Consider the following 21,694-nt stretch of genomic DNA (forward strand, 5'->3'; position numbering starts at 1 on the left):
ATGCGGGGGTCGTGGAGAGACAATGGGAGGGACTCCGGCATGGGCTGAAGGGAGGGGTCAAGCGGGAAAGGGTCCCGCTTGGAAGCTCAGGCCTGCAGCCGCCGCGGGCGTGCGAGTGTGGGGGAAAGGGACCCACGATTAACGCCCGCGCATGCGCGCGGGGCCCGGGACTAGCGGAGGACCGCCGTGACCACCCGACCCCACTCCGCCGCCCACGGCTGCAGCGCGCGCGTGCCTGTGAGGCGGCCGAGACCCGGGAGAGGAATGAGAGGGTGCCGAACCGGCTCCCCCTTCTCGAAGCCCGCGGCAGGTGGGGCGTGAAGTCAGCAGCTGAACAAAGCGGCGAGCCGAGGTTCTAGCCTCACTAGACATGGCGGCGTTGGCCGCACGGAGTTCTCTACGCTTGTGCCGGGGCACCCCCAAGAAGGGCAAGTACGGGACGTCGGACATCCGCCAGGCGTGCTTGTGGGGCCGCTTCTGCAAGTGCGCATGCGTCGGGGTGTACGCGGTCCGTTTCGTCCTGAGGGCAACTTTACATCCTCGCTGCGGATTGGTCCGTGAACATCCTGTGTCCTTTTTGCGCACACGTCACCGCCGTTGACCCGGAAATGTTCGCTCCCGTTAAAAGCGCCGGTCCGCTGCTTGCGGCCTCTTCCTGTCTGTGCCAGGGCGGCGCGTGGTCTACGCCGTGGGGCAGAGTCGTCCGGGCTGCGCCGTCAGGTGAGGCCACCGTGGGGTCGGGGGTCGGAGGGCCCCCCCAGGATCTTCTGGGGAGCCCTGGGCGGGCCCCGAGACCTGGGGCTTCCGTCTTGGGGCCTCAGCTGTCTCCGGAAAACGTGCTGAGGAAACGGGTGGGGGCGCGGAGGCAGCTGCTCCCGCCTGGTTGCTGGGCCCCGCCGCCTCCGCAGCCGTTCCTCGCGGCGGGCCGGGCACGTTGGTCAGGCCTCAGCAGTTGTACGTTGAGATGGCAGGTCGCCGTTATTCTCAGATGCGTGGTGCTCTCTCTGGTCCAGGCACGGCTTTCCCCTTACTAGCAGCCTCCTTGGTGTCCGACATGAACCGCAATCTGCGTGGACGGTGCGCAGAATTTGTGCGGTGATCCTTGACGCGTTTCCATTTGACCGATGAGGAGGCTGAGTCCAAGGCAGTTGCTTGACTCGGGGTCGCAGAGGTCGTTAATGACATTTCTGGGATTCGAACTGAGGGGATGTGATGTCAGGGCGTGTGGCATCATCCCCTGCCCTCCTGTGGTGCGTGCAGCAGCTGTGGAGGCTTGGCCCCAGGGATTCTGCGTGACAGACGGATGCTGTTTGTTGGCAGCTGCGTGGTTTTTCTAGTATTCAAAAAGGTGGACCCAGATGTTCACGGCCTTTCTTGGTTCCTCGTAACTTCCCAGTTCACGGAACGTGCGCCGGCCTGAGTCGGGTGGCTGTGCCTGGGCTGACGATTTCTGTCCCTAGGATGACCGAGTGGGAGACAGCTGCGCCTGCGGTCGCAGAGACCCCCGACATCAAGCTCTTCGGGAAGTGGAGCACTGATGATGTGCAGATCAATGACATTTCCCTGCAGGTGAGCGGGGCCTGGTGGTTGTGCTCCCCAGGTGGGGGTGGGGGCCCGCGTGGATTCTTTCAGGAGGGGTCATCTGAAACTGGTAGCTGCCCCACTAATTCAAGAGTTGAAGACGTGACAGGTGAGAGAGGAATCCCTGGACTGCCACACCCCCTACGTCCATTTTTCCTCATTTCCTGTTGAGAGGTTGCTACAGTCTTTGTCACAAGATAGTCCCTTCCTCAGCAAGCATTACATCCCGCAGAGGTGATGGTGGTTTTTCCTTTGGTACTAAAATACACGTAATGTAAAATTCACTACTGTAATTATTTTAAAGTGTAAGAGTCCATCGTTCTTTTGCATCCAGTTGTTCCAGCACCACTTGTTTTTTGTTGTTTTGTATATTTTTTCTTTTTCTTCTTTTTTCTTTCTTGAGGAAGATTAGCCCTGAGCTAACATCTGCCAGTCCTCCTCTTTTTGCTGAGGAAGGCTGACCCTGAGGTAACATCCATGCCCATCGTCTTCTGCTTTATATGTGTGATGCCTGCCACAGCATGGCGTGCCAAGTGGTGCATATAGGTCTGTGCCCGGGATCTGAACTGGCGAACCCGGGGCCACCGAAGCAGAATGTGTGAACTTAACTGCTTTGCCACTGGGCCAGCCCCAGTAGCCATATTGTTTTACACTTGGCCTCATTAGGACTTTTGTGGGCCCTTCATTTTAAAAATAAAAATTGTATTTTGTGACTGCATTGGTATAAAGACAAGTAAAATTCAGGTTGGATTATGTGCATTTTGTCCCTTTTACATTTTAAAAGGAATCAGAACATTTTTGTTGCCTCTAAATAAATCATGAGATCAAGACACTATATCTGCTGGAGAATTCAGCCCTGTCTTTCACCCTGAATGCCTTGTAGATCTGTTTTCCTTCCTGGGTTCGTTGGGAGGGGCCACAAACTTAAAGGGTCAGAGGGTAAACGTTTCAGTCTTTGCGGGCCACGTGTGTCTTTGTCACAGATGTGTTTGCTTCCTTGTTTTTCTTTATTTGTAGAATCTTTCAGAAATGTAAAAGCTATTTTTCACTTTTCCCTGGTGCTCTTTTAGGGGCTGAAGTCAGCATGCTACCAGAGTCCTCACTTGGTACTAAAAGCTGTGCAGGGCTCCACTGTGGGGCCAGGCAGTTTGACCAAACCCTCGCAAGACATTTGGTGTTTGCATTTTTTTCCTGCACAGTGAAGCACTGCATGAACAACCATCTGCTTGCTGTTTGTGCAGATAGTTCTCTACAGGGCAGACACCAGACTGTCATGCCCACATCAGAATCCCCTGTGTTCTTTTACTCCTTACATTCGAACATGTTGTTTGTGTGTGTTCTCATACGTAAGTGATGGGGGTACGTTTCACTGTGGAACTGTCGACAGCAGTCCTCTTCATACACACATAGTTCCTCCGATTCCAACCCCACTAACATTTTTGGTGTTTTCTAGGCATTTTCTTGGGAAATGTATGTATAGGAAGGATTGTTGAATGATTCGTTTTAAGATTTTATTTTTTTTTCCTTTTTCTCTCCCAAGCCCCCCAGTACGTAGTTGCGTATTTTTAGTTGTGGGTCCTTCTAGATGTGGCGTGTAGGATGTCACCTTAGCGTGGCTTGATGAGCAATGCCATGTCTGCGCCCAGGATTCGAACGAGCAAAACCCTGGGCTGCCAAAGTGGAGCATGCAAACTTAACCACTTGGCCATGGGGCCGGCCCCCGAGTGATTCTTTTAAAAGGGTGGTTCTCTGGGGTAACTTTTTTCCTTTCTTTAGGGGACACTTGACAATGTTTGGATACATTTTTGGGTGTCAGATACTGAGAGTGTGCTACTGGCATACTGGATGCTGCTAAACATTGCACGGTGCACAGGACAGCCCCCTACAACAAAGAATTATCTGATCTGAAGTATCCGTAGTATAGCTGAGGAACTTTCTTAGAACTGGGATCATGGCTGTAATCTTCTTACTTCACCCTCCTCCCTCCCATTATAAAGTAAGTGCTTTTCTTAGTGACTTGGTAAAGTCACTTGTTTAGGTTTTATTTTTTCCTGGCAGGCAGGAGCTCACAACCAAGCCCGTGAAGGTGGGTGGAGGCTACCCTGACTGGGTGCTCAGTCCCTCTGGTCCCTGGCCAAGGCCCCTCCTGTTCCTGACCATGGTATCTCAGTCCCCTCTCCCTTTTCTCAGGATTACATCGCGGTGAAGGAGAAGTATGCTAAGTACCTGCCCCACAGCGCAGGGCGCTATGCTGCCAAGCGCTTCCGCAAGGCGCAGTGCCCCATTGTGGAGCGCCTCACCAACTCCATGATGATGCACGGCCGTAACAATGGCAAGAAGCTCATGACCGTGCGCATCGTCAAGCATGCCTTTGAGATCATTCACCTGCTCACCGGCGAGGTAGGGTCCTGGAACCAGGTGGGGCAGGGTGTCTTTAGTACCCCCTAGAACCCAGAGGCTGCCTCATGGTGTGCCTGCAGGGTCCTCCCGGGTTTAGGGGTGAGGAGAAGGAGGGATGTGGGCCGGATGTCAAGCTCATGGCCGCCCTCTCTTGTAGAACCCCCTGCAGGTCCTGGTGAATGCCATCATCAACAGTGGTCCTCGGGAGGACTCGACCCGCATTGGGCGAGCCGGAACAGTGAGGCGGCAGGCTGTGGATGTGTCCCCGCTGCGCCGTGTGAATCAGGTGGGCCTGGGGCTTTGGGCATATGTGGCTGGGCAGGAACAGCTACTAGGCCCTGCTGGAGTCCTGTCTGGGGCAGAGGCTGACAAGTGGGAAGGTTTGTCCCTGTCTGCATATTTTACCTGGAGTGTCATTTCCTCCAGGAAGCATTCCTGGATTCCCGCCCTGTGCAGGGCAGATTCTAGCTCTGCTCTCCTGGGCTGCATTTGTGCAGTTTCATTTAGGTATGTTTTTACACACTGTTTTGTGTTTTTTGTTTTCTTGGATCATTTGAGAATCAGTTGCAAACATTCTAACCATTTCCCTCTTAATGCTTTCAATGAGTATCTTTTTTTTTTTTTGAGGAAGATTAGCCTTGGGCTAACTACTGCCAATCCTCTTTTTTGTTGTTGTTGTTGAGGAAGATTCTCCCTGAGCATCCATGCCTATCTTCCTCTACTTTATACGTGGGATGCCTACCACAGCATGGCTTTTTGCCAAGCGGTGCCATGTCCGCACCCAGGATCCGAACTGGCAAACCCTGGGCCACCAAGAAGCGGAATGTGCGAACTTAACCACTGTGCCAGCCCCATCAATGAGCATCTTGGCAAGGATGTTCTATCCCCACCATCACCCCCAAGGAATTCAACAGCACTTGAATATCCACTTTCCTTCACTGTTCCAATTTATGCAGCTGTCCACAGCATACCCTTCATATTCAATTCAAGGTCCAGACCAACAGCACACATTGCGTTGTATTTCCTTGTCATGGCAGGTCTCAAGTCTCCTGTCATCAGGGACCCAACTTCAGCCTTTGTGTGTGTCTACACTTGTTTTTGTGGTCATCAGTCTGATCCAAGATCTGGTGGCATGCCACCTGGGCAGTGCTGTGTGTTCCCACAGTGACTTGTCTTGGTGGGCCAGTGGATGGCAGCATGGTAGCCAGCATTTGTTGGGGTCAGGGTACTAGAGGACCATGCCCCAGCCTGGTTTGGGGACATTCTCCACCCCCAGGCTTAGCTGAGTCCTTGCTCCCTAGGCTATCTGGCTGCTGTGCACAGGTGCCCGTGAGGCTGCCTTCAGGAACATCAAGACCATCGCCGAGTGCTTGGCAGATGAGCTCATCAATGCGGCCAAGGTGGGTGAGGACACTGGCTGGGGTGGGGGGCGGTGTCTAGGAGGTGGTCCTCCAACATTCAGAACTAACCATCTGCCTCTTTGCAGGGCTCCTCCAACTCCTATGCTATCAAGAAGAAGGACGAACTGGAACGTGTGGCCAAGTCGAACCGTTGATTGCCCGACCACAGCCCCAATAAACCTGTTTGCCTTTTGGGGCAGCCCCACCCTCCTGTACCACTGTCTGTCCTTGGGGGTTGGGGGTGGGCAGGATGGCCCCTGTGTCCTGCACAGCTGCTCGAATTCCTGGCCCGTCTTTTGGCCTGTGGGCACCTGGATTCACCAGGGAAATACTCGGCTGGGGAAGCACTGCCGACTCAGAACCATGGCACCTGGGTTCAGACCTGACCACTTGGAGTGTCCAGCAGGTGTTGCAAATGAGAGGGGTGGGGTGGTCTTGGCAGAGATGCCACTCTGGTCTGGGGTGGGGCTTGGCAGGTATCTGCCATCCTGAGAGGCATGCTACCTGGAAGCAGCCCCAGGGAGAGGAAGCCAAGGAAGGCCTGGGGTCTGGGCCATGACTGTTCCCAACCCCTTGCTGCCTAACTGGCACGGGCCATCCCTGTGCAGTCTGCTCTGGGGTCAGCCCACCTTCCACCCACAGGATGCCACAAGTCCCATCCTCTTTGCTCTGGCCAGGGCTCCAGGCTGCCTCCCCAGCTGCTTAGGTTGTGGCTGCAGCTCAGCCCCATGCACCCTGCAGGGCCACTACCACTCCAGGTTCCTCTCACCCCACCAATGGCTCAGATGTGGAGGATTCCTGGAGGTGTCCAAGGCGGGTGGGGGTTGTGATCACCTACCCGAGGTGCCTGGACTGCCACTGCTCTGTCACCCTGTGCCACCACCTACCCACCACCCCCGACATCCGGCTCTGGTCAGCCTTGGTGTTCAGCCTGGGAGGCGGGGTGGGCAGTCAGACGGGTCTGGCGGGAACCTGGGATCTGGAGGGAGTGGCCCTGTTGTAGGCACCCTCCCTCGGGGAGGGGCCCTTAGTATCCAGCTGCTGAAAGGTGGACTGGGGTCAGAACGGGCACGGACGTGCCGGCCAGAGGGAGGAGGTGCAACAGGTAAGAAGAACCCAATGGCTAGCTTGTGTCCATCGTTTTATGGTGGGGAGCCCCTGACCCCTGTTCTGGGCCTCCATCCTTGCTCTATCCATCTTGCTGGGCCCCTATCCCCAGGGGCTAGGGTGTCCTGCCTCCCTCATCTGCCCTTTAGATTCTGGTCGCCCCGGGGTCCCTCTGCCCAGCTCTCCCAGGAGTCCCTTTGCTCCTTTCCACATTAGATCCTTCCTATGCCTAGAGTCCCTCCGTGGTCCTGGGGTCACTCAGGTCTGGGGCCTCCCCCAAGTCTAGCTCAGGCTCTGCGGTGCCCCTAGGTTAAACTCTGGTCCATCCTGGGGTGCGTCTTTGTCTCCAATCCTTTTCAGATCCCCTCTCTGCCCATCTCTCCACCCCCCCCACCCCACTCCTGATCTACTTCCAGCCTGGACACCCCCCCTTCTCAGCTCCTACTCCGAGGCTTCTGTCCTCCCCATCTCATCTCAGCTCCTTGGCTCTAGCCACCTCCTTCTCCCGACACTCCTGCTCTGTGCTGGGTGATTCCCTCCAGAGTCCGCTCCTGACCCTACCCAGACCCTTGTCCGTTCTTCTGCTGCCACCTTCTCTGCCTGACCGCCTTTCCCCGCAGGTCTGGTCCCGATGCCCTGCCCTCGGCCGCCCTGGCTCCGCCGCCCCCGGGCCCCTCAGGGCTCGGGCCCTAGCTCCCCGGGCTCACCCTCTGCGCCCGGTTCCCCAGGCAGCGGGGAGGACGAGGAGGAGGAAGAGCGGGACGGCAGCCCGGGCTCTGGCCCCATCCTGCCCCCCGCTACCCCCGTGGAGTGCCTCATCTGCGTGTCGCCCTTCGACGGCGTGTTCAAGCTGCCCAAGCGCCTGGACTGCGGCCACGTCTTCTGCCTCGAGTGCCTGGCTCGCCTGTCTCTGGCCACGGCCGGCGGCGGCGACCCGGTGGCCTGCCCAGTGTGCCGCGCGCCCACGCGCCTGGGCCCGCGCGGCGGGCTGCCCGCGCTGCCCACTCAGGCCGGCCTGCTGCCCCGCGCCGGGCGCGCGCCCCTGCCGCGCCCGGGCTCCGTGCGCTTCGACCGCCGCCGCGGGCTGCTCTACGTGCCCGGGCCGCGCAAGGCCCGCGCCGCGCTCCCGCCGCCGCCGCCGCCGCTGCGCCTCGGCCGCCCGCTGTCGCGCCGCCGGACGCTGGCCAGCACCACCTGGCTCTTCAACGCGGCCGTGGCGCTGGCCGTGCTGGTGGCCGCGGGCCTCGTGGTCTCCGGCGTCTACATCTTCTTTCTCATCCCGCACGCCGCCGCCTCCGGCCCCGCGCGGCCCCAGCTCGTAGCGCTCGCCCCGGCGCCCGGCCTTCCCTGGTTCGCGCCGCGGCCCACGCCCGGGGCGCCCTGGACCCCCGCCTGGACGCCGCGCCCCGCGGGCCCTGTCCTGGACGCCGCCCGGCCAGGGGCTGAGGAGGACGCGCCGGAGGCCGAGGGGGTCCCCGAAGACCTGGCGGAGGCCGAGGAGCGAGAGGACAGGCCCTCGGACCGCATGTGGGGGGTGGAGGCTGGACCCAGCTGGGCCCCGCAAGCACGGGGCAGGAGGAGAGTGTGGACGCCTCAGTAAACGCGAATGTGCTGCAGGCCCTGTCCCAAGGCTTGGAGACCTTAGTGTCATATGGCCGGGACCACTCGCCATGGTCCCCGTAGAGGCCTCAGCAGGGTGCATGGCAAGCACCCATTTTTCCACAGAGAGGCCTGGCGGGATCATTCCCGGCACCATCACCACAGGGCAGGGACCCTCTCAAGGAGCAACCCTACCGTTGTTCCCACAGGGAGCCTCTGGGGGCACCCCGACCCCAATCCCATGGGCATCAGGCTGAGGGTGCACTGACCTCCATCTTTGTAAAGGTCCTGCTGGAAAGTGCTCCTAAACCTGGTCTCCGTGAGAATCCAATTGGGAGTACTCTTGATCCTCATCACTCGTGGGAACCCAGCTGGTGAGCTCCCTGACCGACATCTGCAGGGGCCCTCCTGGGGCACCCCCCAGCCCTGATCCTCACAGGGTCCTCCTGAGTGCCCCCCTAGTCATCGTCAGAGCCCTGGGGGAGCATCCTCGGCCAGTACCAGGGACTGAAGGCTCTGATCTGCTCATCCTTTGTGCTCACCGCAGGTGGCTGGGGGGCCCCATCTTTGGAGGGCAAAGCTGCTGCTCTTATTCCTGACCACACCCCCTGACTGGCCCACTGCAAGGCTGGCTCCCCCAGGCTGTGGAGTTTGTTTCCCACTCTGCTGCCTGCAGGCTGGGCCTGAGTGGGATCCAGCTGTCTCCATGCTGGTCCTGGGTTGCTGCCGTGCACCTGGCTGGGACTTGGGCCTGGAGGGGCAGGGGTGACCAGGCCTGACCAGGGCTCAGGAGGGACAGATAGGGCCTGAGCCTCAAAGACTGGCTACCACCAGGGGGCTGAATACCAACTTGCAATGGGAGCCTTGACTTCCTCTATGGGTTGTGGCTTATGGGACCCTAATATGCTGTGGGCAGCTATGGTCACCGAGGTTCAAAGAGGCCAAGGCTGCCCTCTGGGTCAGATAGTGTCCCATAATTTGGTGGGGTTGCTCCTGGACCTCCCTGGCCTACCCAAGGGATCCTGGCTCCTCTCCCTAGCTGTTAGAGCCCTCATCACCTTCATCTCCACTCATTAATTTCTCATTATTGCACCTCCTCCCCCAGGGCTCCACCAGCCTTTCATGGCATCCCTGCTGTTCCCCCAGGTGAAGCCTCAGCCCTCCTAGTAGACAGCAGCCTCCAGGGAGGGCAGCTCTTGGATGCCTGTCCTCCTCTCAGAAGCCTTCCTGGATTAGTCACTGAGGAGTAGTTAGCAGCCACTCTCTGCAGAAACTGAACATGAGCTTCTGTCTCCCCTCAGGCCCTAGAGCCCCCTTCCTGCCTCACTTTGCTCAGGGTTGGGGTGCTGTGTGCTGTGGTTGGGCATCCAGCATTTTCCAGAGAGAAATATGACTTCTATGGGGCTGAAGGCTCCTGTTTGATTTGTTTACATGTGTGTTCTCAGCGCCTGGCACACAGTGGGTGCTTTCTGGGGAGTGATGGCATTGCAGGTGACTACAAGGTAGCTGGGGAATGCCTGTGGGCACCCTCGGCCCACCCAGCTCACAGCGACCCTGACCTAGGCATGCCAGTGGAACTCCTGATGTGAGCTGCTGCTTCCAGGTGGGAAGCTGGAGGAGGAACATCAGGGTGTCTGAGGGAGTGTCTTCCCTGACCAGTTCTTGTTCCACATCCAGGTGCCGATGTCACCCACAGGGGCAGGGACCAGTGTGCTGGGTCACTGGGCAGCCACAGCCTAGCCCCACAGGGAGGGGACCTGGTTGGGCAGGAGCAGGGTTAGCAGTCTATATTAATTTTCTCTGGTTGCTGCAACAAATTACCACCAACTCAGTTCCTTAGAACAACACATGCTAATTATCTTACCGTTCTGCAGGGCAGAAGTCTTGAAATGAGTTTCAACAGGCTAAAGTCGAGGTGTCTGCTGGGCTAGTTCCTCCTGGAGGCTCTAAGAGAGAATTCATTTCCTTAGCTTTTCCAGCCTTTAGAGTTGCATTCCGTGGCTCCTTCCTTATCTTCAAAGGCAGCAGGTATCTTCAAATCTCTGACTCTCCTGCTTCCCTCTTTCACTTATGAGGACACTGTGATTACAGTGAGCCCATTTGGATAATCCAGGATAATCCCCCAGCTCAACATCCTTAATTTAATCACATCTGCAAAATCCATTTTGCCATGTAAGGTAACAGATTCACAGATTCCAGGGATTAGGATCTGGATATCTTTGGGGCCATTATTCAGTTTACCGTAGCGTCTCAGACATCCCCCTCCTCATCCTTTCCCTCCTCTACTCCAGGCCGGAGGTGGGGGGAGCAGGAGTAGACCTGGTAGGGATGAGTCCAGCCAGGGGGGTCAGAAAGGGGCCCTTAGCTGACGAGGAAGAGGAAGACAACGCTCTTTGCCTGAGGGTGTTCAAGAAAGGCTGCCTGGAGGAAAAGACCTCAGAGCTGTATCTTTAAGGAGGCTCAGGGGGAATGACAACTGGCATCAAGGTGGTGGTTGAGGGCAGTGGGCAGGTCTGGCTCCTCCCTGTGAGTCCTCATCACTTCCTCCTAGGGGCTACAGAGTAGTGTGGCTTCTCCACCCTCCCAGCTGGGAGCTGGAGGCCTCAGTCTCTCCTCCAGTAAAGCGAGGCTGATGACAGAGCCCAGGGGTCGCTGAGCGTCCCTGTCTGCTGATTACTACCTCGATGCCTGCCCGCCTAGTGCCCTGGAACAAAGGGGCTGCCGGAAACCACCTCGGCCCAGGATTCCTCCCCACCCTTGCCTACCAGGCTGTGGCCACCGGGAGCTGCACCTGCCCAGCCCGCCCTCTGGCCACTCCATCCCTGCTGGACTTTGCCCCTCATCTATGCTAGGCTTGCTCTTCCTCCCAGGCCTTGGTGGCTAGGAATATAGGAGGGGGTGGGCGGGTGGATGTTTGTTTTAGTACCTGTACGGGCCAGACTTTGGTTCTGTTTTCTGTAAAATGGGCAACAATAAACACTCTACTTGCAGGGAGAATTCATTAATCCACAAGTATTTATTGAGCATCCGCCGTGTACCAAGAGCTCACTGAGGGCTTCTCGGGAACAAGGAGGACAGATGATGTCCAGGGGGCTGAGCAGAGGAGACACTATACTGGCCACACTGCCTCCCCCGCTACGCTCTTGGAGTCCCCGACTCCCTCAAACCCTTCTCGGACCTCCCCTAGCTCTCTTCCCCTCGCCCCCGGGGAGAGCCAGTGCTCCGTTCTAGGGCATCCGGCCAGCCTCTCTCACGAGGGTCAGGGAGGTCCCTGCCCACACTACACCCGTCCCGGGCCATCAGGCATCCTCTTGTGTTCAGGGCGAGGGAACAAGGGCCCGCGGGGCTTCGCTGGACCCTGGGAGCGGCAGTACCCAGATTGACAGACGGGAAAACCGAGGCTGGCGGGCTGGGCCGGGGGTGGATTCGAACCCGGACCGCAGAGCTTTCTGCAAAACCCCTTCTCCCCTCAACTCCAAGCCCTGGCCGGGCAGCCTCGGTTTTCCCTGCTCCCTGTCCCTGCAGCCGCAGTTCTCCCCTCCGCCTTGGTTCTTGGCTCCATCCTCTGCACCGTCCCTCCTCGCTGACGCCCGCGGTGGACCAGGCGGGTAACCCGAGGAGGAAGCGTGGACCAGTCGGAGACCGCATTCCAGGCTTGGGGGCAGGACTGTCATTGCCACAGCAACTTGGCCGGCCTGCGCCTCGCAGCCCGGTGGGTGGCGCGCGCACCGTATCCCTCGGTCGAACCTGGTGGGAGGAGCAGGGAAGGCGCGCCAGAACTGACTGCCAATCGGAAGTCTGCGGCTGGCGTTGCTATGGCAACTTTGCCCGCCTTCAGCACGCCGTGACGTAGAGCCGCGCGCGCAGCGTACTCAGGCCGCAGTCTAGTGGAAGGAACTGGGAGGCGTGCTAGAGCTGGTGGCCAATCAGGGGCGTGAGGCTGGCGTTGCTATGGCGACCACGGGATTGGGAGAGTTTGCGGCAATCCCGGCTGCCGGGCGGTGGCTGGAAGGAGGAGGGAACAGCAAGCCGAAGATCCAGACGCCTCACATGCCTTTGCGGGGAAAGGGGCACGTGGTGTCCTGACGTTTGCGGCGCTTCTCCGGTGCCTCGTCCCTGCGCCGCGGGGCTTGCGTCGTCGGGAGCGCTGGACGGGGCAGAAATCGTATCGCTAAGCCCGGGGGTAGAGTCTCTGGCAAGCTCTCCCTCACCCTAACCCCACCTGCCTCCCCCTCCCTGGGCATGGATGCCTCCACTTTAGTGGCGTGGAAAACTCCACATTGGGTATGGAATTTTCCACTGAATCTTCCAGAAATACACTCGTTTTTATTTTTAATAACAGCTTTATGCAAATATAATTCAAAGGCCATACAATTTGCCCCTTTAGTATACAATTCATTGAGTTGTTAGTATATTCACACAGTTGTGCAAGCGTCACCACTGTCTAATGCTAGAACACTGCAGACCCATGAGCAGTCATGTCTCATTCCCCCTGCCCCTCAGCCCCTGGCAACCATTAGTCCACTTTAGCCTCTATGGATTTGCCTATTCTGGACATTTCATATCAATAGAATCATACAGTAGCAGAAATCCATTCTTAAAAGCAAAGCAGTGTGTGGATTGTTCTTCCTAGCTGGTGGGGCCAATTCAGCCATGATGTGGACTCTGGAGCCAGAGATGTGGGTGTGAATCCTAGTTCTGTTGTGGCCTTGTCCTTAGCCCCTCTGAAGCTCAGTGTCCGCTTAGGGACTGCGTGGGAGGGCACAATCTGCCTTGGGCTTGCCAGGCTATGCTCCCTGCTGTCAGGTACAGGTGGGCTATGGTAGGGATGCCAGTCTCTGCTGGATTTTGAGGAGTCACTGGGAGACCAGACACAGGAGGAGCAGATGAACCTTGGGGGTTTGTCCTTTGGCCAGCCTCCTTACAGACCCAGCATCTGTCCAGGTGTCCCACTGAGCTTCTCAGTCTCTGTTGCATGCTGAAATTTCTTTACATAGTTCATTCTTTATCTCAAGGCGCACCTGTGATATATGGGCTCTGGGCTGGGTGCTGAGGTTGCAACAGTGAACAAAAAGGTCGCAGATATTCCTATGCCTCTTTCTTCCTTAGAACTCACATTCTAGGGCAGAGCTGGACAGTAAACAGCCAAACAAAGCATTAATAGGATTCTTCAGGTCAGGGCTAAGTCCTCTGTGGAAGACAAAACAAGATGATGTGATAGAGACTGTTGGAGGTCCAACTTAGATGGTGGGGTCAGGGAGTAGGAACATAGATGCCCAAATGACAGGAAGAATGAGGCAGGCATAGGCCAGGGAAGAGTCTGCAAGGCTGTGGAAATGGCAGGTGCAAAGATTCCCTGAGGTGGGGGCTGGCTTGTTGTATTAGAGCCACAGTGAGGAGCAGAGAGCGGTTGAAGGAGGGGTGGCCAAGATGGAAAGGTCTGGTGAAGAGCAGATGTCCTAGCCCTTTCCACTCGGTGATATGTAGGTCTTTTGTTTCTCTTTATTTTTTTATGTTGTTAATTAGGAAGCCAGTCTAGGCACTTTCTGAACTTCATGCTCTGATACCTGAGGTATCCCCAGGATAAGGAGGCAGCTTATTCCTAAGACATGCTGCTTGTCTTCCAGGGGTTTATGGCCTCATCATGTTTTCTGTTAATAAGTAGGACACAGTCTTGAGGAAGATACTGCTCTTTCTACCCGTATTAGTTATCTAGTTCTGCCTAATAAATTAGGTGGTGGCCCCATGCCTAGTGGCCTAATACAATAAACATTTATCAGCTCACAGTTTATGTGGGTCAGGAACTCAGGATTGGCCTAGCTGGGTGGTTCTGCTCAGGGTCTCCCATGAGGTTGAGGTCAAGCTGGGACAGCAGTCATCTCAAGCCTTGCCTTGAGCTGGACGATCCACTTCCAAGCTGGGTTACTCACATGGCTTTTCGCAGGTGGCCTCAGTTCCTCGCCACATGGACCTCTCCACAGGGCTACTTGAGTGTCCTCATAACACAGCCACTGGCTTCCCTCAGAGTTGGTGAACCAAGAGATAAGAAAGCAGAAGGAGCCACAGTGCCTTTTATGACTTAGTCCCTGAAGTCACATTCTGTTGTTTCCCCAGTTTGCTTCTGCTGACCCTATTCACTGTGGGAGGGGACCAAGTGAGAGTGTGAATACCATGTGGTGAGACTCATGGGGGCCATCTTGGAGGCCAGCCCTCACACTGTCTAAATTGTAGACACCAGCATGGTCCTCTGTCTTCTTTAGCCAAGCAGGCCTGTGCTGCTCCCTTGGGCCTGCTCTCCCATGAGAGGGTCCCAGGCCCCTGGTTTAGGCTGAATCCCCAGGGGGATGACTCAGTCACCCTTTCTGTGTTGGAGAGGCAAGGGAAAAGCCAATACCAGCCACAGTGGTGGCAAGTGGAGAGCAGGTCAGAACCAAAGACAGAAGGGAGAAGAGTGACTGTGGCTTCATTCTTACCCATCTCTAGGCCCCCAAATCTCGAGGGAGGGAGGAAACATGGAGCCATGGTTTTGGGGGGTGTAGAGGGTGGTAGCATTAGAATAACTGACTCTTTCCCAGGCCCCTCACCCCCTGATGTTGGAGGATTGAGACTGAAGCATTGTGGTGGTTCAGACCTGGACTGAGAACCTTCTTGCAGCCATCTGTGGTGTCTCCAGGTCACCACAGGGAGAGTGCAGACAGGGTGGCAGCAGCTGGCACAGCTGCCAGGATTAGCGGGCCTGCTGCTGAATGTGTCAGAGATCAGGGATGTGTGCAGGCAGCTGGCTCTGGAGCCCTTAGTGCTGTCTGGTGTCAGCTGGCACTGACTCGGGGGCCTAGTGAGGTGCCAAGGCAGCTTGTTTCTGTAGCAGAAGTATGACTCATGCCAGGATCTGTCCTATCTTATAGCCTAGTGAGCCTGCAGTTGCCATCTACACAGCTGGGCCAGCCAGCCACTGTAGTCTGCCATGTCCAGTGTGCCACTGGGCAGTAAAGCGTTGACTCAGCAGCCCCGGGTTGTCCAAACCCTCACATTCCAAAGAAAAGTCTGGCCTGTGAGCTGCTCCTGGGAGATAACGTCTAAGCCTTCGGAATATCCTACCTAACAAGAGTATCTTTGTGTACCTGGAGCCTCAGTCCACATCAGGTCATCTACGCCAACACTGTGACTTACGGTGGGGGTTTTAGGCCAGCCTGCATCAGTTTGATCTCTGGGGAGCTAGAGACTGAGCAACTGAGGTCAGTTATGTGGGTGCTGCATGCTTTCATTACCATCTCCCAATAAAATCCCTGGACATCGAGGCTTGGGTGAGCATCCCTGGGTGGCAATGCTCCATGTGTCATCATATACTGTTGCTGGGAGAATTAAGCGCTGTCCATGTGACTCCACTGAGAGAGGACACCTGGAAGCTCATGCCTGGTCTCTCCTCGGTCCTGCCCTATAGTCCTCTTTCCTTGGCTGATTTTCATTTGTATCTTTCCACTGTAACAAACTGTAACTAAGACTATAACAGATAGAGTTCCATGAGTCCTTTTAGTCAATCTTTGAAACTGAGGGCTCTGAGGCAGCCTTGACTGTCCTGCAAGGCTCAGCATGGCCGCCTCCTACCAGCTGCTGACCTGTGACTGGGAGGTGCCCTGGCAATCTTCACTTGCAGGCAGTGCTGGGCTCCATCACACTGCAACTGCTATGTATGGGCACCCCCACCCTCTCCTTCTCAGCAAACTCCTTCCATCCACTTTGTTTTACATGTGGCTTTTGCTCAGTTCTGGTTAAGTTCTTCAGCTCTATAACTTTTAATCAGGGGCCAGATATTTTCACCTTTGCAGGCTGTGCAGTTTTTAGTTACTACTCAACTCTGCCATTAGAGTGTGAAAGGAGTCATAGACAATATGTAAATGCATGGCTGTGGGTGTGTTCCAATACAACTATTTATGGATGCTGAAGTCTGAATTTCAAATAATCTTCGTATGTTACCAAAGTGTTCTTTTGATTTTTTTCAACCACTAAAAAACGTATTCCAGTGGTTAAGATTTGACTCTCTCACCACCATGGTTTGAGTTTGTTTCCCGGCCAGGGAATCACACTACCCATCTGGTCTGTTGGTTGTCACACTGTGGTGGCTGCCTGTTGTTGTGATGCTGAAAACTATGCCACCGCTATTTTAAGTACCAGCAGGGTCACCCACGGTGGACAGGTTTCAGTGGGGCTTCCAGACTAAGAATAGGAAGAAAGGACCTGGACTCCCCAAAATTGGCCATGAAAATCCCCTAAAGTAGCAGAGGAGCATTGTCTGATACAGTGCCGGAAGAGGAGAGGATGGTGCAAACAAAAAGATTGGGCAGGATTCTGCTCTGCTGTACACAGGGTCGCCAGGAGTCAGAACCAACTCGACTGGCACCAACAGCAACTACAAAAAGGTAAAAACCATTCTCATCTCAGGGGCTATACAAACATGCAAGGGGCTGCACTTGGCCCACAGGCTGCAGTCTGCTGACCCGTGTCTTGAATTACTCATGACTCTTGACTTTGATTTCCAGCGAGCCCCAGAAGCCAGTGCCCTTCCCCGAGTGGCTGTGTGCACATGGTCTGCCGGACATTCTTCATCTCTGCAGCAGGCTGGAGTAGGCTCTTCTGACCCGGTTGGCTCTGGGTGGTTCCTCCCCTATGGGATGCTGACTTGGCTCAACATCGCAGGTGGCCTTTCCCCTGCCAAGAGGTCAGCCCAGAGCTTGATGCTCCCACCAGTTCTCTCCACCCCAAGCAAAGTGAAGGGCTCTGTGGTACCCAAAGATATCCATGTCCTCATCCCTAGAACCTGTGAATGTTATCTTACACGACGGAAGGAACTTTGCAGATGTGATTAAGGATCTTAAAATGGGGAGGAGATTATCTTATCCTGGATTATTTCGGTGAGCCCTCAATGTAACCACAAGTACCCTTCAAGAAGGAGACCGGGGAGTCAGAAAAAGAAATGTGGCAACGGAAGCCGAGACTGGAGTAAAGCGGCCCCAGCTGAGGAGCGCCGGCACCACCATAAGGCGGAAGAGGCAAGGAAGGTTCTGCCCTAGAGCCTGGAGGGCATACGGCCGGCTGACATCTTGACTTTGGACTTCCAGCCTCCAGAACTGTCGGGTGATAAACTTCTGCAGTTCTAAGGCCCCCTTTCGAGGGCCCCCGTTACAGCTGTCCTAGAAATAGAACATCCGTCTTTCCTTCCACTTTCTGGGCATTCCAGCCTCTCGCCCTGCTACTCTGACTTCTGCTCTTGCCTGTGGCCCACCTCTCTGTCCTCCACCGCCTCCTCCTGCCGAGGTCCCAGGGCCACCGGTCCCCAGCTGCTCGACGCCAAGGCGACGAATCTGGGGCGGCTGCGGGCACTGGACCTCGAAGGCACCCCGCGCGGTCCCACCACGGCTGGGGACGCCGGGGCTCTGGCGAGGCGCTCGCCGCGGTCAAGGCGCACACGCCCGTCCCGCTCCGTCTCCCGGGGCTCGGGGAACCTTCCCACGCCATCCCACGCCATCCCCACCCTCCTCCCTCCCGGCGCGCGGGTAGCCCCGCCCTGCTCGGCGAGAACCTTGGCGGAGGAAGTCCCGCCCCCACAGACCCCGGAAGCGCCCTCTCCTGGGCTCTCATTGGCCTGCGCCGGGTAGGCGTAGTGCCTTTCGGGTAATGTAGTTCCCGCCATGCGCTGGGTGAGCCTGCCTGGCCAGGGGAGAGGGCGCGGGGCGGGCGAGCTCTGAGTCCCCAGTGCCAGCTCTGCCCCACGAGACTCCTTGTTCTGACGATGGGAGGGGCTGTGGAGGGGAGAACAGACTGTACCTGAAGGCCAGTGAGGAGCCCCTGGTGATGAGTGACTGCACCAGGTAGTGGCAATAGAGACAGCAGAGGTGCCTGGACTCTGGATGTGTTGCTTCAGTAGGACCAGCCCGGTTTCCTGATGTGAGGCAGTGAGAGACAGCTATCAAGGTGAACCTGGGTGTTTGAACTCAGCGGCTTGATGGATGGAAGTTCCATCAACTGAGATGTGGAAGTTGGTGGCTGGAGCAGGTTCCTGGGAGAAGATCTGGAGTGTGATTTTGGAGATTTGAAGTGTGATATATCCTGGTACTCCTGAATGGAGGCACTGTGTAGGCACTGGACCTGCAGCTCTGGAATTCTGCAGGATTAGGGCTGGAAATATCTAAAGGGTGAGCTCGAGAGGGGACTAGGATCAATGTGGAATGGATAAAGGATGGCGATGAATGCCCTGACAGGCTGGAGGAGGGGAGGCTGGAGGGGAGTAGGACCAGATGTCCTGACTAGGCAGTTAGATGGTGCTGGTGGGTGTCACTAGGCTGTCCTGAAGCCTGGGCCTATGTCAAGAGGCAATATAGAGGAGGAGTGGCAGGGAGTCAAGACTCCTGAGGGGCAGGTGGACCTGGGCACAGCTGTGGTGTGGTGGTGGTGGACGTAGGGGGTCACTGGGGCTGATTCGCCTGTCTGTGGGCTTGCCAGGCTTTTATATCTTCCCTCCTTGGGGGCTGTGGCTTTTCGTTCAGGGTTGCAGAGTTGTTCAGCAGCAGATGGGATCACCTGGGAGACAGGCAGGGACTCAGCCCAGTGTGCTGGGCTCTGAATGTGCCTCAGGAGGAGAGAGGAAGGTCATGGCAGGTGAGAGGGCAGCCTGTGCAAAGGCAGAGACAAAGGAAGGTGGGGTCTCAGAGGTCAGGGTGTGGTTCTGGGCGGCTAAATGTTGAAGCTAGGAACAGGGCCTGGTGGGGAGGTCTTCACTGCAGGGCTTTGGGATGCCTGTGGCAATGGGCCATTGAGGTGAGGGCAGGACTAGGGTGGAATAGGGTCGTGGCTGCTATGCCAGGCACTCTCAGGACACCACACGCAGAGTGGCATGGGGGAGGCCAGGGAATTGCCAAGGGGGGAACTGGTGAGGTTGTGCTGGGGATGTGGAATTACAAGCATGCTGAGCACCAAGAGTTACATGCCTGCTAGGTGGGAGGGCAAACCAAAGGGCCCTGGGAGCAGGTACTTGGCCCTCAGGGAGAATGGTTGGCGTAGGTTTAGTTGCATCTGAGAAGTATGATCTGGGGGACACAGAGCGAATTGGCTGGCAGGAGGCCTGTGTGCCTGGATCAGAACAAACGTAGTTGGCAGCCATCTGGTCACCTGCTTGTGGTTGCAGTGGGCCAGATGCAGAGTCCCGTAGTAACATGAGGAGAGAGGGACCAATGGCCTTGGGACCTGGGTATCCCCTCTAAGGTAGAGTTCTGGGGAAGAAGGTAGTATCACGATGTGTGTGTAGGTGGTTTCTGCCTCTGGGGAAATAGGATGTCGGTGGGAGATATGATAGGACCTTTCCAGGTCAAGGGCCTGAATGTGTCCATCTGTCCATATTTTGGTTGATTTTTCTGCCCACTCATCGACCCCAAAGATCAGCTGAACCCATCATTACAGGGTCTGGTGACATTTGAGAATGTGGCTGTGTATTTCTCCCAGGGGGAGTGTGGAGGCTCCTTAGTGTAACCCAGAGGCACCAGTACTGTGATGTTGTATCGGAGAACTTTCAGCTCATTGGCTCGCTGGGTAAGTCCCTTACGCCCTCCCCCAGCATACTGACCACCTGCTGCCTTTTCCCCTGAGAAGTTCTGTCCATCCCAAAGCTGGACCACAGGAGCTGCCTTCTTCTCAGGTTAGCTGTGGTTGGAGCTATGGGTGCTGAGACTGGGCTGGTGCACTTCCTGTCTCTCTCTGAGCCGCCCTGTGAGTAGCCCTCATACCTGTTGCCTCAAGACTTCATAGGGTAGAGTTTGGGGGCCATGTCCTTCACAGGTGCCCACCTGATCCCCCCAATCTCAGCCTGTGCCCAGCTTGGCAACCCTGCTAGAGTCATGGCTCCTTTGTGCTACAGACTTGCCCCATCTTCTCTAAATGTTTGTGCAGGGCCTGCCATGTCCTGGCCAAACTTGATGTCTTACATACCATTTCCATTTAATGTTAGGTTGCTGGCTCTGTGGTCAGACAACACCAGGTCATGATGGGAAGCTTAGGCCACATGGTCAGCTGGTATCCCATGCTTTATTCTTTCCCAAAGGCTCAGCATGCTGGAAGCTGTTTCTCTAAAGTAGAATAGTTATCTGCAGAAGAAGATGGAGACTTGCTTCCAAATCTGAGAGATCTGTGCTGCAATTCTCCTGTTGCTGCTTCCTGGAGGCTCCATGTGGTGTCCTGATTTGCCACAGACACTTCAAGTATCATCGAGTCTGCTGGATCGTGAGGCCCAGGTGGTGAAGCAGACTGTACTGCAGGTGGAACCTGCTTCAGAGCCTTCTCTCCTTCTGGTTCCCACTTAAAACCAGAAGGATGGTTCAAAGCAGTAGATTCAGATGTGGTGTACGTTGCCTCCAAAATCCAAAAAGGCCTACCAAGCATTGTGCCTCTTTTTTGGTGGTCAGTGGTGTGAGGGGAGATTAGATGGGACATCTCAACCTACTCAGGCTGTTGAACCCCCAAGAGTGTCACTGAGGCGGCAGGCCCCTGAATTTTTGTAGGTTTTGTTTCCCACCCTCTCATTTACATGTCTTACTAAAGTATCTAAAATACTTGCTACTTCTTGCTCACCAGATCCACTCAGCGTAATTTATCAATGAAGTGGACCAATGTGATGTTTACGCAGTGTCAAGATGGTCAAGATCTCTGTGGGCTATCTTAGGCAGAGAGCAGCAGCATGTAGTCCTGAGGCAACAGTCTGGAGGTATACTGTTGGTTCGGTCCAAGCAGGTAAAAGCAAATGGTTTCTGGTGTTCCTTGTAATTTGTGTGGAAGAAAAGGCACCAGCCAACTTCAGTAGCTGCATGCCGAGTGCCAGGGGTTCTGTGAATTTCTTGTAATAAAGATACTAAGTCTGGAACAGCAGGTACAATTGGAGTCACCACCAGATTAAATTTACGATCATTCACAGTCATTGTCCCGGATGTATCTGACTTCTGCACAGGCCCAACTAGTGGGTTCAATGGGAATGTGGTGGGTCCCGCCACCCTTGCTTCTTTCAAGTCTTTGATAGTGGCATTAATCTCTGCAGTTCCTCCAGGGATGCAATCTTGCTTCCGGTTTACTGTTTTGGCAGGGAGTGGAAGCTTCAGGGGCTTCTATTTAGCCCTCCTTAGCATAATGGCTCTTACCCCATGGCTCAGCAACGTGATATAGGGATTCTGCCAGTGACTAAGTGTGCCTGTTCCAATTATATACTCAGCAACTGGGGAAGTGACCAGAGAGTGGGCCTGTCGACCAACTGGGCTCACTGGGAGTTGGACCTGAGCTAATACTCATTTATCACCTGACCACCGTAGGCCTCCACTTTAACTCCTGGGCCACTGTGTTTTTGAGTTTCAGGAGTTAGTGTCAGTTCAGAGCTTGTGTCTAGTAATCCTGAAGGGTCTGAGCACAACCTTTTCCCCAATTCACAGTCACTCTAATAAATGGTTGCAGGTCCCTTTGGGGAGGGCTTGGAGGAAGATTGATGGTATATACTTTTGACAATAGGGCAGGGTCCTTTCTCAAGGGGACCTGGCCTCCTCTCCAGGGTTCTCGGCTGTGAATTGACTCAGGTCTGG

General features: G+C 55.7%; 2 protein-coding genes and 1 long non-coding RNA gene across 3 annotated transcripts; all 3 read left to right on the top strand.

Annotated features, from left to right (window-relative positions):
- Positions 1-149: 149 nt before the first annotated feature.
- RPS5 (ribosomal protein S5) lies at positions 150-5,586 on the top strand. Its single transcript, XM_008544548.2, has 6 exons — positions 150-720; positions 1,461-1,569; positions 3,772-3,981; positions 4,139-4,267; positions 5,283-5,381; positions 5,468-5,586. Exons 2-6 carry the CDS (start codon positions 1,462-1,464, stop codon positions 5,534-5,536), a joined length of 615 nt encoding a protein of 204 aa, XP_008542770.1. The 5' UTR covers positions 150-720; position 1,461; the 3' UTR covers positions 5,537-5,586.
- A 1,412-nt stretch (positions 5,587-6,998) lies between these two features.
- Positions 6,999-8,222, top strand: RNF225 (ring finger protein 225). Its single transcript, XM_070558870.1, has one exon. It carries the CDS (start codon positions 7,120-7,122, stop codon positions 8,086-8,088), a length of 969 nt encoding a protein of 322 aa, XP_070414971.1. The 5' UTR covers positions 6,999-7,119; the 3' UTR covers positions 8,089-8,222.
- A 9,525-nt stretch (positions 8,223-17,747) lies between these two features.
- LOC139073595 (uncharacterized) lies at positions 17,748-21,041 on the top strand. The gene is made up of 3 exons (XR_011522496.1): positions 17,748-18,277; positions 19,581-19,667; positions 20,176-21,041. It is a non-coding gene; the product is annotated as an uncharacterized lncRNA (long non-coding RNA).
- The last annotated feature ends 653 nt before the right edge of the window (positions 21,042-21,694 follow it).

The sequence above is a fragment of the Equus przewalskii genome, chromosome 9 (assembly GCF_037783145.1).
Source record: "Equus przewalskii isolate Varuska chromosome 9, EquPr2, whole genome shotgun sequence".
In the NCBI taxonomy this organism is placed as follows: domain Eukaryota; kingdom Metazoa; phylum Chordata; class Mammalia; order Perissodactyla; family Equidae; genus Equus; species Equus przewalskii.